The 16,573-nt window shown below is 35.6% G+C and overlaps 1 protein-coding gene across 1 annotated transcript in view; it reads right to left on the bottom strand.

Annotated features, from left to right (window-relative positions):
* The window catches only part of ALG6 (ALG6 alpha-1,3-glucosyltransferase), a 67,367-nt gene that overhangs the window by 26,015 nt on the left and 24,779 nt on the right, over positions 1–16,573 (bottom strand). The window contains exons 3-7 of the mRNA XM_059374977.1: positions 16,166–16,250; positions 6,389–6,478; positions 5,055–5,143; positions 2,463–2,545; positions 1,750–1,814 (exon numbers count right to left, since the gene is read on the bottom strand). Of these exons, the coding sequence (XP_059230960.1) occupies positions 1,750–1,814; positions 2,463–2,545; positions 5,055–5,143; positions 6,389–6,478; positions 16,166–16,250 (412 nt within the window). The remainder of the gene's footprint in view (positions 1–1,749; positions 1,815–2,462; positions 2,546–5,054; positions 5,144–6,388; positions 6,479–16,165; positions 16,251–16,573) is intronic.

Genomic DNA, 16,573 nt, shown 5'->3' with positions numbered 1-16,573 from the left:
CCCGGAGTCCTAGGATTGAGCCCCGCATCGGGCTCTCTGCTCAGCAGGGAGCCTGCTTTCTTCTTTCACTGCCTGCCTCTCTGCCTACTTGTGATCTCTGTCTGTCAAATAAATAAATAAAATCTTAAAAAATCTATATACATATATAGATATATATTTAGGGCACCTAGGTGGCTCTGTCAGTTAAGCATCTGATCCTTGATATCAACTCAGGTCTTGATCTCAGGGTTGTGAGTTCAACCCTGTGTTGGGCTCCAAAAGAAAAAAAAAAATTTTAAATGTATGTAATGGGTACAAAGAGACATTTACAAGAATGTTCATAGCAGCATACTCATCATAGCCAAATCCTGGAAACAATCCAAATGGCTCTCAGTAATAGAATTATGTGTGTTCATTCAATGGAGTATAGAGCAAAAATACCAACACAAAGGAATACCTAATATGTTGTCTCTCTTATATAAAATCCAGAAAAGGAAGAAAACAAACTATAAGATTAGTAGTTAGTATGTGGCTATCTTTGGAAAAGGAAGAGAAAAGTACTTGGGAGTTGTACAAGTGTAGATTTATACAAGCAATGTTTTGTTGTTGTTGTTATTGTTTTAAAACAGATAATAGTATGTCAATGCACTGAGCCATACAATTACATTTTGTGTGCTCTTCTATGTGACTGTTATATTTCAAAATAAATATAGTTTTAAAAATCTTGTAAACAACTTTTTTCTTTATATCAGTGTTCCTGATATTACCAGAGTACCAGATGGCCATGATCCCAACATGCAAAACAAACAAACAAAAAAGTCAACTTGGAAAGTGGACAGAATAAAAACTCTGATTTAAATCTTTTCTAAGTCCTTTGACAAATACACATATTAAATTTGTTATAACTAAAACAGATTGGCTTCAAAAGGCTATTAATCAATCATGTTGCTGTGGGTTATGTCTTTTTTTTTTCCTTTGGGGACAGATGGGGACAGACAGTAACAGTTAACACAAGAGAAGACAAACTGGAGAGCCATGTCCAGATTTTATCAACTTTCCTCTAAGATTTCCTCTAAGAATGTTCCTTCAAAAAGTTACACACAGAGGTGCCTGCATGGCTCAGTGGGTTAAGCCTCTGCCTTCAGCTCAGTCACGATCTCAGGGGCCTGGGATCGAGCCCCACATCGGGCTCCCTGCTCAGGGAGCCTGCTTGCCCCCCCCCTCTCTGCCTGCCTCTCTGCCTACTTGTGATCTCTCTCTGTCAAATAAATAAATAAAATTTAAAAAAAAAAAGCTACACACATAAAATCCACATAGATTATAATTATTCAATTTTAGTTCCCCAAAGCTTGCAGTTACCACCATCTGTAAAAGAAACATCTTGGTTTCAAACTGGAAACTGATTGTTTTCCTTTTATCAGTGTCAGATAACATTTACAAAAGAGAGAAGATTGTGATACCTCTTTTGAATTAGGAGAGCATAACCATACTTGGCACTCTTTTTCCAACTCTTTAGAAGAGCTAATCCATGACCCACATTTTGTTCCCAAGCTAAAGGATGTAAAACAGCAATTCTACTTCCAATAAATCTGTACTTTACCCTTAAAGTAAAAGCCTGGTGAAGAGATTCTTTTATATTGTTGTGAAAAATAGTTCATATAAGCAAGTGCCCTAGCAAATAAGACATTACTATGTTACTTAACATTATACACACTAAGCCCAGATTTCAAAATACAAAGCTGACTTCATTTCTAAATTAGTAAAGGATACTGAAAATGTCCATAGTCGATAAGAATAAGGCCTGGATACAGCAATATGCATAATACATTAGCAATCTGTAAAGAAAAATATTGTGAAAAAGCAAAGTAGTGTTACTCGAATCAAACAGGGTAAAATTGCTGTTTGATTTAACAGAGCAAATTTCCCCTCACCTTCTATTTATCAAAATATTCCTTTTTACAAAACAATTTTCTAAATACTAAAGTTTTCATGGAGTTGACACAGAATACTTCAGTAAAAAGGAAATAAAAAGTCACTAAAAGGTATTTGTCAGAGAAAGCACTTTTAGGTACACAGATCAAAGAAGTTAATCTAATGATTGACCAGTATAAAATGATCCAAAGGAATATCAGTTAAATGGGAATAAGAGAATATACAATGACGTATCAAAATGCCTTTCCATTTAGTCATTCTCAAAACCAATTCAAAATTCATTTACCAGTAAAGCTATAATAAATTCAGCATGCTGTGTAATTCAGCAGTACATAATTTCTTAAATTCAATGCATCTTATTACTAGAGTAGAACATTAAAATTATTAGTCTAAGGCAAGTTGATGTTTTCTAAATGAAAATTAATTGACAAAAGAATCACTGCTCTACAATAGTCTATTGCCCAAAGCATGGCTTCTATATGCTCTATACTTTAATAGTTAAGTCAATAAAATATTTCAGAGATGATACTTCAGGTTGCTTTAAAACTTACCTTTTTCTTGGTTGAGATTTCTTTTAAACAACAACAGTATAAAATCACTGCAGGTATATAAATCAGCAAATCAGCAATTAACACTGAAAAAACAAGTAAATCATTTTAAACATGAGTCTGTTTGGATTTACAACAACCTATTAAGTGCTGTCCTCCCCGCTCCAACCTCGAGTGGGAATTCTGTTAACAGAAGGCTCTCTCACCCACTCTGGACAAGGCCTTTACATCCAGCCGGAAAGTCCAGTCCCTTCACCTATGCCTAATTTCAATTACTATGGTGCTACAATTATGATTAAGAGTTTCTTAATTTTCTCTAACAAATTCACACATTAAATCAATTAGATGTATTCAAAATTGATTCCTCTTTGCTCTCAGACTTAAAAATTAAATATACTCAAAGAAAAGGAAAACAGCATTTTTTAGGATCTGTATATCCCAAATTATCTGGTATGAAATGTGGCAAATCACCTATGAATTCTTTTTAAATGTTAATATTTATAAAAACTTCATAAATTTGCTAATTAATGCATATAAAGAGCTTGACAGACCGAGGCAAGGAGGAAACTGAAAAAAAGTTTAAAATAAAAAAATACAATTCATAATTTGGGATGTTCAGTCCTTTTAGAACAAAGAATATCAAATACATTAAGTTCTTCAACAGTACACCATAGCTATCCAAAGAGCCTATTTTTTTTTTTTTGTTCCACACTAACTGTAGTGTCCAGAATAATGTAAATGACAGTAAACTGTCAGTTTTAGATGCACGCAATCCTTTTTAGCTCTAGAGGCCACATTTAAGATGACAATGACAAAATGGAATATATTCAAAGGAGTAAAACCAGAGGCCTCAAGCCATAATCACATTCAACAAGCTGGTCAATCTGAAAAATAGTTAATGTATCTAAGAATATTTAACCTGGAGAAGAGGTGACTTCAAATGCCTTCTTCTATGTAGCCCAAGGAAACAGAACCTAAAGTGATGAGTGGAGGTATAAGGTAAGAAGGAAATGTTTAGGGGTGCATAGGTGGCTCGGTCAGTTGGGCGACTGACTCTTGGTTTCCAGCTGGGTTGTGGTCTTGAGGTCATGAGATCAAGCCCTATGTTGGGCTCCATGCTGGGCATGGAGTCTGCATGGGATTCTTTCTCCCTCTCTTTTTTGCCCCTCCCGCTCATGCACACTCTCTTTCAAAATAAATAAATCTTTAAAAAAGAAAATTAAAAAAATGAAAGAAATGTTTAATGACTAGGATTCTCTGAAAATAGAACAGACTGTTTCTAAAGGTTGTGAGTTCCCTGCAGATACAGGTATTGGTTCAGAAGTTAAATAATCTTCCAATGAGTATGCAGTTCAGAAAGGATTAACACACTAAGAAGGAAAGGAGAGTGGTATGGCAGAGGGAATGACAGGAAGATGATCTCTTGGGTCTGGGGATTCCATGACTGGATAAATGATAAAGAGAACAAACTCTGAGTAAATTTAGACTAATTAAGGAAAAGGTGGAGAGGAGCATTAAAATCGAAGTCATGCAAACCTTTTTAAAAAATTGGGGGCAGGGGCAGACCTGGATGGCTCAGTTGGTTGAGCGTCTACCTTTGGCTCAAGTCATGATCCGGGGGTCTAGAGACTGAGCCGTGCATTGGACTCCCTGCTCAGCAGGGAGTCTGCTTTTCCCTCTGCCCCTTACCCCACTCTCCTGCTCTCTCACTCTCTCATATAAATAAATAAAATCTTAAAAAAAAGAAGAGAGTCCAACTCTTGATTTCAGCTCAGGTCATGATCTCAGGGTCCTGAGATGGAGCCCTGCATCAGGCTCCACGATCAGCTGGGAGTTGGCTTGAGATTCTCTCTCCCTCTCCCTCTGCTTCTTCCCCTGCTCACACTTTCTCTCTCTGAAATAAATAAATAAATCTTTAAAAAAATTAAGAAATCAGGGGGGACTGGGCTGGCTCAGTCACAGGAGCACACAATTCTTGATCTCAGGATGGTGAGTTTGAGCCCCACATTAAGCACAGAGCTTACTTAAATAAGTAAGCTTGAAACAAAAAAGTTTTTAAAGAAATCTAATCATTTTACTTTCAAAATCTTAGAACACCCACACAATAGATGTTCAATAAACATTTGCTGAATGAACTGTTTAATTTAGCAAAAATGCACAGCAATACAAAAAAAAAATGCACAGCAGTACAATGTATGGGTTATAACCAGAAGGTTAACTTTAAGAAAAATGCGAAAGGGATGTGGAATTAAGATATTATAGCAGCAGCTAAACAACTAAAACTTCAATATATGTCTATCTGACCTCAGGTAAACTATTAGCATCACTCAACTGTGCCTCCACCTCCTCAGATTAAAGTAAGGATAATAATAGTATTTACCTCATTTGGGTATTGAAAGAATTGAGATAATAGGAAGGGAAAGTACACAGAAAGAAACCATTCTATTCTTTTATCTTTAGCTTACATTTGGTCATGTATTATACATATATATGTATACATATAGCCATACAATATTAAAAGTCAGTAAGAACAATAACAGGACTTAAATCAATCAAAATCTGATTTAGAAAACCAAGACCTTATTGCTCTTTTACCTGTGGTACGCATAAAAAGCTTATGTGCCTGACTTTCATATCCACGTGATGAATGGAGAGCAATCCAGTCTGGATTAATGAACTTGGCGCTGAAAATCAAAGCATATATACATATACAGTATTACTTGTCATTCTTAGCAATAATGACACTGAGGACATATTAATTTATCTCAAGAAGTGGCCATTGCTCTTACAAAGTGAGAAAGTCAGGCTTAAGCTTTATTTTTTTTATTTCATCATGTGAAACTGACTAAAGCTATAAGACAGGGTCTACCTCACTTGCCTTCCAACAAAACCATGTAACATGTCATAAAAAGCCTTACCTTCACAATTTCAGTGTGAAAACAATCTGATGTGTCACATTTCACTTCATTCATTCATTCATTTACTTATTTGATTTATCCTTTGGTTACTACTAAAGGATCACGTTTATAATTCAGTTATAACAGCTGGAAATAATAAATAGCTACTAATTACAAATCCTTGCATAAAACTGAACATACTGCTAAAGATAAGTTTTCAACCATATTACATTACTCTGAACACTGCAAAATATAACTGATAATCATGAACTTTAAAACTTATTTTTAAGCCAGGAAGCTAATTTTTACAAAATATAAATAGTCTATTCCAGAAAAAAAGCTTTGCTATACACAACTAACCATATTAGATATATTTGTCAGTGTCCATGTATAATTGGTAGAATCTTATCTTCAAAACAAAGATAGATTTTTACATTTCTTTCTAGCCTGTCCTCCAAAGAAATTATGGAAATGTTCAAACTTTGATAGTTAACTTACTTACAACCCAACTGCAAAGGTATAGTGCCTTATTTATTTATTTTTTAAGATTTTTATTTATCTATTTGACAGAAGGAATGAGAGAGCACAACCAGGGGAAGAAGCAGGCAGAGGGAGGAGCCCGATGTGGGACTCAATCCCAGGACCCAAGCATCATAACCTGAGCTAAAGGCAGACACCCAACTGAATGAGCCACCCAGGCACCCCAGGTATAATGCTTTATAAACCACAATACAAAAGTAGATACGAACAATCTGTTCTCTCTATTCAGCCAAGCCAGATTACACTGTTCCTTACTAAACCTGCTAAGGGCATAAATATGTAATTAAAGAAAAAAACTGGGGCACCTGAGTGGCTCAGTTGGTTAGGCAACCAACTCCTGATTTTGGCTCACCTTACAATTTCAGGGTCATGGGGTTGAGTCCCCTATCAGGCTCCAGCTGGAGCCTTGTAGGAATCTCTCTCCCTCTTCCTATTTCCCTCCCTCACTTGCACACCCCCCCAAAAATTAAAAAAAAAGTAAGAAAGACTTACACATATGCACATAAAAGACTATGATAGGCCGTAAGAGGAGGATAATCCAATCCCCAATACTGTAAATTGTTATCACTACTGTTAAAATACCTGAAAAAAAAAAGCAATATTCCATTAATCAATATTCAAGAAATAGACTTAAAATTTAACATCTAATATAATTAAAATGAAAAAATATGTTATGCAAGGTCAAAAGAGCAAGTAAATAATTTATTGTCTAAACCAAGACACTCTTGAGAGTAAAAGAGGAAGTTATTAATAATTAAGCCATAATAAGACATGTAAACCAAGATTGCTCCAAAGAAACTGGAACTTACTGTCTCTCTATTAATAGAATAAATTGATGATTAACATATATACAACAAAAAAATATGCAACAAAAACAGATAATTCACTTCTGATAATCTAACAAATTAGAGAAACAATATAAAAATCACAATTTAAGAAAATAAAATTATCAGTAACAAAGAACACACAGATTTGATTTATAAAAAGAGAAATACCAAAAAAAAAAAAAAGAGAGAGAGAGAAATATCTAATGGAACAGGTAGAGGTGTTCTTTGGGGGTTTTTTTAGGATTTTTAAGTAATCTCTATACCCAAGATGGGACTCAAACTCACAACCCCAGGATCAAGAGTCACATCCTCTACCCACTGAGAGAGCTAGGCACCCCAGAACAGGCAGACTTTCAATAAGACTTTCAAAACAATTTAACCAACTTATGAGAGCTTACTATATGCAAGGTTCTGTGAACTGGGAAGACAACTGGGTCTAACATCTATAAATTAAGACTCCTGTAGTTGGCCAGAATGGGAAGGCATGATATACAACAACTATGACTGAAGAAATGAAAACTAAGCTTACAGAAATATATTCCTTAATTATATATCCTTTATAACTAAGATGCTTCTTCTATCCAACTTACTTTCTCAGTCCTAAGAATAATCTACAGTAATGGAGAGCAAACTATATAACCCACAAATTATGAGTGCTCATAACCTGTTTCAAATGGGTCACGATTTTTTGGTGTCACAATCTCTTTATTTAGGAGAGGAAGAAAATTTAATTTTCTTTTAAATTAACACTCAATCTCATTAAATAAACTATTGTTCATCTTCAGAAGGTCTGCTTTGTTGAGTCATATAAATTGTAGGTTTGTATGGAAGGAATGGGAGGTAATAAAATGATCAAGCCTTGCTATAAGAGACTGGTCTATTACAGTATGTACCATCTGGTGGCAATTGTCCACTCCAGGAACAACATCCATGTGAACCACCCTACATCCTATATCTGGCTGGAACATGAAGCCAGGAGACAGTGAATCCGAGAATTCCCCAGGTTAGTTGGAGCCCCTTTTGATAGCCTGAATCTGGGAAACTGGGCCAGGCCAAGAGCCAAGACCAGAGGACTCAATTCTCTGGTGTCCTCTGAAGACAGGCACCAATTGTGTTATTTCCAAATTCACCTTATTAACAGGCACAGGGGCATAAAGTTTTATTGCATCAACCTTACAGAGCTGTTGAAGGACTGGGTTAAATACATAAAGCTGTTAAATCGTTGCCTGACACACGGCAAATACACAACAGTAGTTCTAATTGCCTATTAGCCACAAAATTACTAGAATGGATCTAGCAATGGAAAACCACTTTGACCAATATAATTTCATTTGGTTTTCTGTTTCTTATAAGACAAAAGCTATTTGGGGGCACGTGGGTGGTTCAGTGGGGTAAGCCTCTGCCTTTGGCTCAGGTCATGATCTCAGAGTCCTAGGATCAAGCCCCGCCTCAGTCTCTCTGCTCAGCAGGGATCCTGCTTCCCCCACCCACTCTCTGCCTTCCTCTCTGTCTACTTGTGATCTCTTTCTCTGTCAAATAAATAAATAAAATCTTTTAAAGAAGATAAAAATAAATTAAAAAATTTTAAAAAGACAAAAGCTATTTTTTGTTTACTTTAACCTTTAGCTATTCTGGAGATAAGTAAAAGAGGCACTGACAGCAAAGATATATACTAACAATAAAGTCACTAGTTGAACTGGGAAGAAAGAATAACAGGGATAACAACCCTCATGGAAAAAAGTAGCTTTAAAATGTTTCACATAGGGTGCCTGGGTGGCTCAGTCAGTTAAGTGTCTGCCTTTGGCTCAGACCATGATCGGGGGTCCTGGTATGCAGCCCCTTGTCAGGCTCCCTGCTCAGCAGGGAGTGTGGTTCTTCCCTTCCCTCTACCCTTCTCCCTGCTCTCTCTCTCTTGCATTCCTCTCTCTCTCAAATAAATAAATAAAATATTTTAAAAATAAAAAAAATGTTTCAAGTAAAGCTGCAAAATCTACCAGTAAAAACAAAGCAACTAGTTAATTCTTCTGCTTTATGTATTTTGAAAATATCTGACAAATTGTATAAATGCTATCAATATGCTGAAATGTATTTTCCCAACATATTCCCACATAATCTCAGCAGATGTTTTGTCAGAAAAAATCTAGCTGCCATATGAATTATGAAATTACACTCGAGTGTTATCATTAACTTCAAGATATAATTTTTTCTAATATACAACCCACAGTCATGGGTATTTTTGCTTTTAAAAAAATATATTTTAGGGCACCTGGACGGTTCAGTGAGTAAAGCCTCTGCTTTCGGCTCACATCATGGTCTCAGGGTCCTGGGATCCAGCCCCGCATTGGGCTCTCTGCTCAGCAGGGAGCCTGTTTCCCCTCCTCTCTCTCTCTGCCTGCCTCTCTGCCTACTTGTGATCTCTCTCTGTCAAATCTTATTAAAAAAATATTTTAAAGTGATATAGTTTCATACTCACAGAAGAGTTTTAACAATAGTTCAAAGAACTTCTGTACAACAAAATGTAAATTTTTTAAAAGAAAAAAGACACAAGAAAAGTTCACATACATACACAAACAAATGAAAAATTACTAAAACATAGAATGCTGTTATAGAGACAGACTTTAAGGTCATCACCATGACCCCATCTCCTGTTGTTCAGACCCCTGAGCATGTACAATCCCCTCCCCTTGAGTGTGGGCATGACCTATGACTTGCTTGTAACCAAGAGAATATGGCAAAGGTGACAGAGGTCACTCTTGAACTTATGTTTTACGTGTACGTACGATTCCATCTTGTTAGCAAGTATGCTAGGGAGACTCCTTCCACTGACTTTGAAGAGGCAAGCTGTCATATTTTAGTAAGTGACCATACTGGAGAAGCCACATGGCAAAAAACTGCAGGTAAACTCAGGAGCTGAGAGTAGCTTCTAACAAGAAAATGAAGCCCCAAGTCTTACAGATGCAAGAAAATTCATTCTGCCAACAGCCAGGGGTACCTTGTAAATGGTTGCTTCTGCAATTGAACCTCTGAGAAGACTAGAGCTCCGGCTAACAAGTGGATAGCATGCAGCCTTCTGAGGCCCTGAGCAGATTATCCAACTAAGACATGCCTAGACTTTTGACCTAAAAAATATCTGTGTGATAAAAAAAATACATGTTTAGGGACACCTGGGTAGCTCAGTCACTTAAGTGTCTGCCTTTAGCTCAGGTCATGATCCCAGGGTTCTAGAATCGAGTCTCCTAACGAGCTCCTTGCTCAGCAGGGAGGCTGCTTCTCCCTCCGCCCCTCCCCCTGCTTATGCATGTGTGTGCTCTTTCTCTCTCTCTCTGATAAATAAACAAATAAAATCTCCCAAAAAAGAAGAAATACATGTTTAAATAATTACCATTTGTGTTCATTTGTTAACACAGCACAGAAAATACACAGTGGTCTTTCCTTATCCATAATTCACTCTCTATGATTTCAATTACCAGTGGTCAACAGCAGTCTGCAAGCAGGTTGTCCTGATGTAACCTCAGGAGTCAGTAGCTTAATACTGTATCACAACGCCTAAGTCATTTACCTCACTTCATCTTATCACATAGACATTTTATCATCTCACATCATCACAAGAAGAAAAGTGAGTACAAACCAATAAGGTATTTTGAGAGAGAGAAACACATTCATGTAACTTCTATTATACTACATTGTTATAAATATTCTATTTTAGTACTAGTTATTGTTATTTATCTTTTACTCTGCTTATTTATCAATTAAATGTTATCATTGGTACAAACATATAGGAAAAAACATAGCCTATAGGGTTTGGTGTTATCCATAGTTTCAGGAATCCCCTGGGAGTATTGGAGCTTATGCCCCACGGATAATGGGGGACTATTTTAACTTTATTTAAAAATCACATGAATTATCATAAAAAATATCAGCAACCCAACAAAAACAAGGAAAAAAGATACGAATTTGCAAATTTGAAAAGAAATATGTTGGTCGGGAAATATATTAAAAGATGTTCAATGTCACAAGTACTCAAGGAAATGGAAATTTTAAAAGTCTGGTATTATTAAGTGTTGATAAATGTATGTGGAAAGATATTCTGGTATTGGTATCCATTAAAACTACTTCAGAGATTCCACTACTAAGAATGTACCTAGAAAAAACATGTACACAGGGACAATATACTTTATTTAATCATTCCCCTATGAAGAGATATTTTAGAGTATTTCAGGTTTCTCATAACTATAAACAATGCTGAAATAAACAGCCATGCCTCCAATTCTCTTGATTTATAAAACTCTGATTTTATTCAGAAAGCAACAAGCTCAGGGCAGGTGGACTCTTCTCTAATCCAAGGTAGAAACCATGCCTGTACTGAGCCAACCATTTCTTTTTAAATAATGATTGCTTTAAATGTAGGAAAGATTTTGCTCCTTGACAACAAGAAAGGTAGAAAAAAGGTATTCCTATTATTCTTGCCTTGAACATGGTTGTATAAAGTTACAATGCTTGTAGCCTGAGCGGTCATCTACTGACCATGGAGTGAGTATACTCAGGATGAAAAGCCAACATGCCAAGAAGAAAGAATGGCAGAGAGAAAAGAATGGAAAAGACTGAGTCCTGGATTGTTATTACTGGGCCACTTAACCAGCATTCCAATGACCTACTTCTTGAGATAACTGAATTAGTTTACTGCTTAAGCTACTATTACTCAAGTTTCCTATTACTTGATGCCAAAAGTGCTCCTGACTGTACACATAAGGAATTTTCATTATAAAATATATCATAAGATTAAAGAAATAAGTTCTATTTTCCTTCTTACAATAATACACAATGAATAAATAATAGAAGTTTTCTTTTAATTTAGAATTATCAAAACTAAATTAACACGACCAATCCTGATACCATATTTTAAACAACTATGTCACTTGGAGAGAGTTTTGACTAATTATACTACAGCTTACTCTCTAGGTAAAAAGAGAAAGACTTCACTCTTTAAAAACTGAAGTAAAATAAATCAAGAAATCACACCATTCAAACATGAATCTGAAACAGATCAGTTTCTCTTAGAATTGCCAGGTGTACATTTTTGGCTTTTCTAGTCTATCTACTCATAAAGAGAAAATTTCTGACATTTATTATACTAAATCGTATTTCTTAGATTTCTTATGAACTTTGTGAAGTATTCCACGATCGACTAATGATAAATCATAGTTCTTTATACCATATGTCTCCGTTTCGGAGCCTACCATTTAGGATTCTCATGCTACACACTGCTTAATAAAGATTTCAACACCATAAAATTTACCACCACGATTACCTCAGACATTTCATAATATTTAAGACTCACAGATCATAGTTAATACTGAATCACATAATTACATCTGAGGTATACATTTCTGATTTTTAACAAAGAAAAAGAATGAAAATGTATACATATTGCCAACTCTTGATTATCTGGGCCAAAGTAGGAGACATCTGGTACAAAAAACTGAAAAATGAGATACATATATTAGAATAACCCACCCTCCATTTTGAATTGAGATTATATTCTCACTCCTAGAATCGATGTTTTCTCCACTAACATCAAGCCAAATGCTGCAATTTATCACTTTCTCTAATTTTTCAATACTAAATATCAGTTACTTTTGCAACAAAATCTTTGTTGAGAAGTACCTACCAGAGAATAGCCAAAAATACAATTATCTTTTCCATGTAACTTTTACAAAGGAACAAAAAAGAATTAAAAAACTCAAAAGCAATGAGCTGGTTTCCCTCAGCAAATATTACCTTACTCTATCAATCAAACAAGAGAAAAACATAATTAAGAACGTACTAATAATTGGAACAGTAATACTGATCGGTTAAATCACTATATGAATAGCCTTCTTAGTGCAGTGGGCAATGCGTCAGTCTCATAAATCACCGCATGAGAATATGAAAGATGCTCAAAATAGTACAATAAAGAGTAGTGCCAAATATTTATCTGGTCACTATTTTAAGTGCTCTCTGACTACAGTTCAGCCTACCAACCTATTAATAGGGAGTTTAACATAAAGTTCGTGGATGAAACTCTCTCATAAATGAAATATAGATAAGCAGTAACCAAGAACAAAGAAGCCTAAACTGTTTATGGAACCACAAAAGATCCCAAATAGTCAAAGCAATCTTGAGAAAGGACAAGGCTGGAGGTATCACACTCCCTGATTTCAAGCTATCAAAGCTATAACAATCAAAACAGTATGGTACTAGAATGAAGCAGACACAAAGATCAATGGAACAGAATAGAAACCCCAGAAATAAACCTATGGATGTATGGTCCATTAATCAATGACAAAGGATGTAAGAATATACAATGAGGAAATGACAATCTCTACAATAAATGGTGCTGGGAAAACTGGACAGCTATATGCAAAAGAATGAAATTGGACCAATATCCTACACCATGCACAAAAATTCAAAATGTGTTAAAACCTTGAATGTAAGACCTGACACCTCAATACCACCAGAAGAAAACATAAGCAGTAAGTTCTTTGACATGGATCTTAGTACTGTATTTTTGGACCAGTCCCCTAAGGCAAGGACAACAAAAGCTAAAATAAAGAAACAGGATTACATCAAACTAAAAGCTTTTGCACAATGAAGGAAATAAAAAACAAAACAAAAAGGCAACCAACTGAACAGGAGAAGCTATTTGTAAATCATATATCCAATAAGTGATTAATATCCAAAATATATAAAAAACTTACACAACGTAATATCAAAAAACAAACAACCCAATTAAAAAATGGGCAGAGGGGGCGCCTGGGTGGCTCAGTGGGTTAAGCCTCTGCCTTCAGCTCAGATCATGATCCCAGGGTCCTGGGATGGAGCCCTACATCAGGCTCTCTGCTCAGCGGGGAGCCTGCTTCCTCCTCTCTCTCTGCCTGTCTCTCTGCCTACTTGTGATCTGTCTGTCAAATAAATAAATAAATAAATAAATAAAGGGCAGAGGACATAAACAGCCACTTTTCCAAAGAAGACACTCAGATGACCAACAGGCACATGAAAAGATGTTCAACATCACTAGTAATCAGAAATATGCAAATCAAAACACAATGAGATATCATCTCATCACACTGCTCGTACTGGCTAACATCAAAAAGATAAGAAACAAGTTTTGGTAAGGACATGGAGAAAAGGGAATCCATCAACTGCTGGGAATATAACTTGGTGCAGCCACTGTGGAAAATAGCATTAAGGTTCCTCAAAAAGTTAAAAATAGGGGCGCCTGGGTGGCTCAGTGGGTTCAGCTGCTGCCTTCGGCTCAGGTCATGATCTCAGGGTCCTGGGATCGAGTCCCACATCGGGCTCTCTGCTCAGCAGGGAGCCTGCTTCCTCCTCTCTCTCTGCCTGCCTCTCTGCCTACTTGTGATCTCTCTCTGTCAAATAAATAAATAAAATCTTTAAAAAAAAAAGTTAAAAATAGAACTAGCATAAAATCCTAGTTCTAGGTATTTATCTAAACAAAAAGGAAACACCAATTTGAAAAGATATATGCATCCCTAAGTTCATTATAGTATTATTTAGAATAGCCAAGCTATTAAACCAACCTAAGTATCCATTGCTAGAAAAACGGATAAAGATGTGGCATACAAGGAACTCTTGAACAATACAGAAGTTAGGGGCCTCGACCCAACACAGTTGAAAATCTATGTATAACTTCTGACACCCAAAACTTAATTACTAATAGCCTGTTGACTAGGTGGCCCTACCAATAACATAAACAGTTGATTAACACATACTTTGCATATTTTATGTATTATATATTATATTCTTCCAGTAAAGTAAGTTAGAGAAAAGAAAATGTTATTAAAATCATAAGGAAGGGAAAACAGATTGATAGTACTGTACTATATTTATTTTAAAAATCCAAATATAAGTAGACTTCTGTAGTTCATTCAAACCTGTGTTGTCAACTAAATAGGATGCCTGGCTGGCTCAGTCGGTAGAGCATCCAACTCCTGGTCTAAGGGTTCTGAGTTCAAGCCCCATGTTGGGTGTAAAGATCACTTAAATAAATAAAACTCTAAAAAGTGGGGGGGGGGTCAACTGAATATATACAATGGAATATTACTCAGCCACAAAAAAACACACAAATTCTTGCCATTTGCAAAAACATGGAGGGTATTATGCTGAGTGAAATAAGTAAGAGAAAGACAAATACTATGTGATTTCACTTGGTATAGAATCTAGATAATACATGAACAAAAAACAAAAACAGATTCATATAAACAGGAAACAAACTGTTGGTTATCAGAGTAGGAAAGGGTTGTGGGGTGGACAAAATAGGTGAAGGGGATTAAGAGGTACAAACTACTTATAAAATAAGTAAATCAAAAAAGTAAAATAAGTAAATCATGGGGATATATCTAGGGAACACAGGGAATATAGTCAATAATATTCTAGTAGGTTTGTATGGTGACAGATGGTGACTAGACTTATCATGGGAATCATTTCAAAAAGTATAAAAATATTAAACCACTAAGATATACATGCAAAACTAACAGGATTTTTTATGTCAATCATATTTCAATTTAAAAAATAATAAATGTATTTTAACTTTGGGGAAAAAAGGTATTATATAATTTCCTCACATAAAATTCCATGAAATGGTTCTTTCAGACTCTAATGACTCAAATAATTTATCAACATACAGAAAAAAAAAGCAGTGACTAAAGCAATCAACAGAACAATGCAAACAGTTTATACAGCCAGTCTCTAATAAAATAATCTATTAAGCATCCAATAAGTCAATATATGTCATCAATTGTTACCAGAATATGTTCAATAAAAATGACACAGGCACAAATTTCTGTAAAGATATAACCACATCTAATACACTTCCTGAAAGCTCGTTTTGTTGCAGACACTGGTCTAAGTGCTTTACATGTATCATTTTTTTCAATCCTTGCAATAATACAGTGAAATATGTACTCTATCATTTCCACTCTACAAGTGATAAAACCATGGCAGAGAAAGTTAAATAATTTCACCAAAGGTCACACAGCTAGTAAATAGTAGAGACAGGATCTGAACTCAGGTGGTTCAACTTGAGCACCAACATTCCTTACCACTAAGCTACTGCTGGTTCTTATCTCATTCAATTCCTAATAAAGAAACTTTGCAAAACCACCAGAAAAAATACTGTTAGCCCAGGATGGTTCTTCAGTTTATGTCCAAAAGAGCCTCTAAGGCATAAAGTGCTCTGCTCTCAAAGTTCTTAGCATATTCCAGCTGCTGAGTACATAGGTAACTTCAGGAGAATAAAATTTCAAAGATGAGCCTATAATATGCAAGGTAATCCAAGAAAATGAGGATGCTGAAGATGAGTAACATATTTTCCTTTTAAATTTTCTTAAATAATCTGCATTAACTATGATAAACAATAAAATCAAGTTAAAATGATCCATACCATTGTTTGACCGGTAAATTAAAAGTAATTTCTTGCCAATGCCTCTGAGCTTCATAATCACCAAACATAGGGGGTTTTCCAGCACCTAGATGAAAGGTAAAAAGAGCCAGACAACAATATACTTTAATATATCAATGATATTTATTTCCTTACAAAAATTTTCTAAATCATAGAAAGGCAGTATAGGTTAAAGCAATACAGTTTAAAAAAAAGAACACAAATATTACCAAAACGGCAGAGATAAGGTATGAATCCTAGCACTGCTAGTACAATGAGTGACTGTGTGACCTTGGATGAATTAATTACTTAACCTCCCTAAGCCTTGGCATGTTGAAACAGGATCTACCTACGGGCCCCTGGATGGGTCAGTTGGTTAAGTGTCTGCCTTCAGCTCAGGTCATGATCCCA

This window comes from Mustela nigripes, chromosome 14 (genome assembly GCF_022355385.1).
Source record: "Mustela nigripes isolate SB6536 chromosome 14, MUSNIG.SB6536, whole genome shotgun sequence".
Lineage (NCBI taxonomy): Eukaryota > Metazoa > Chordata > Mammalia > Carnivora > Mustelidae > Mustela > Mustela nigripes.
This window is presented reverse-complemented; position numbering and strand designations above follow the sequence as displayed.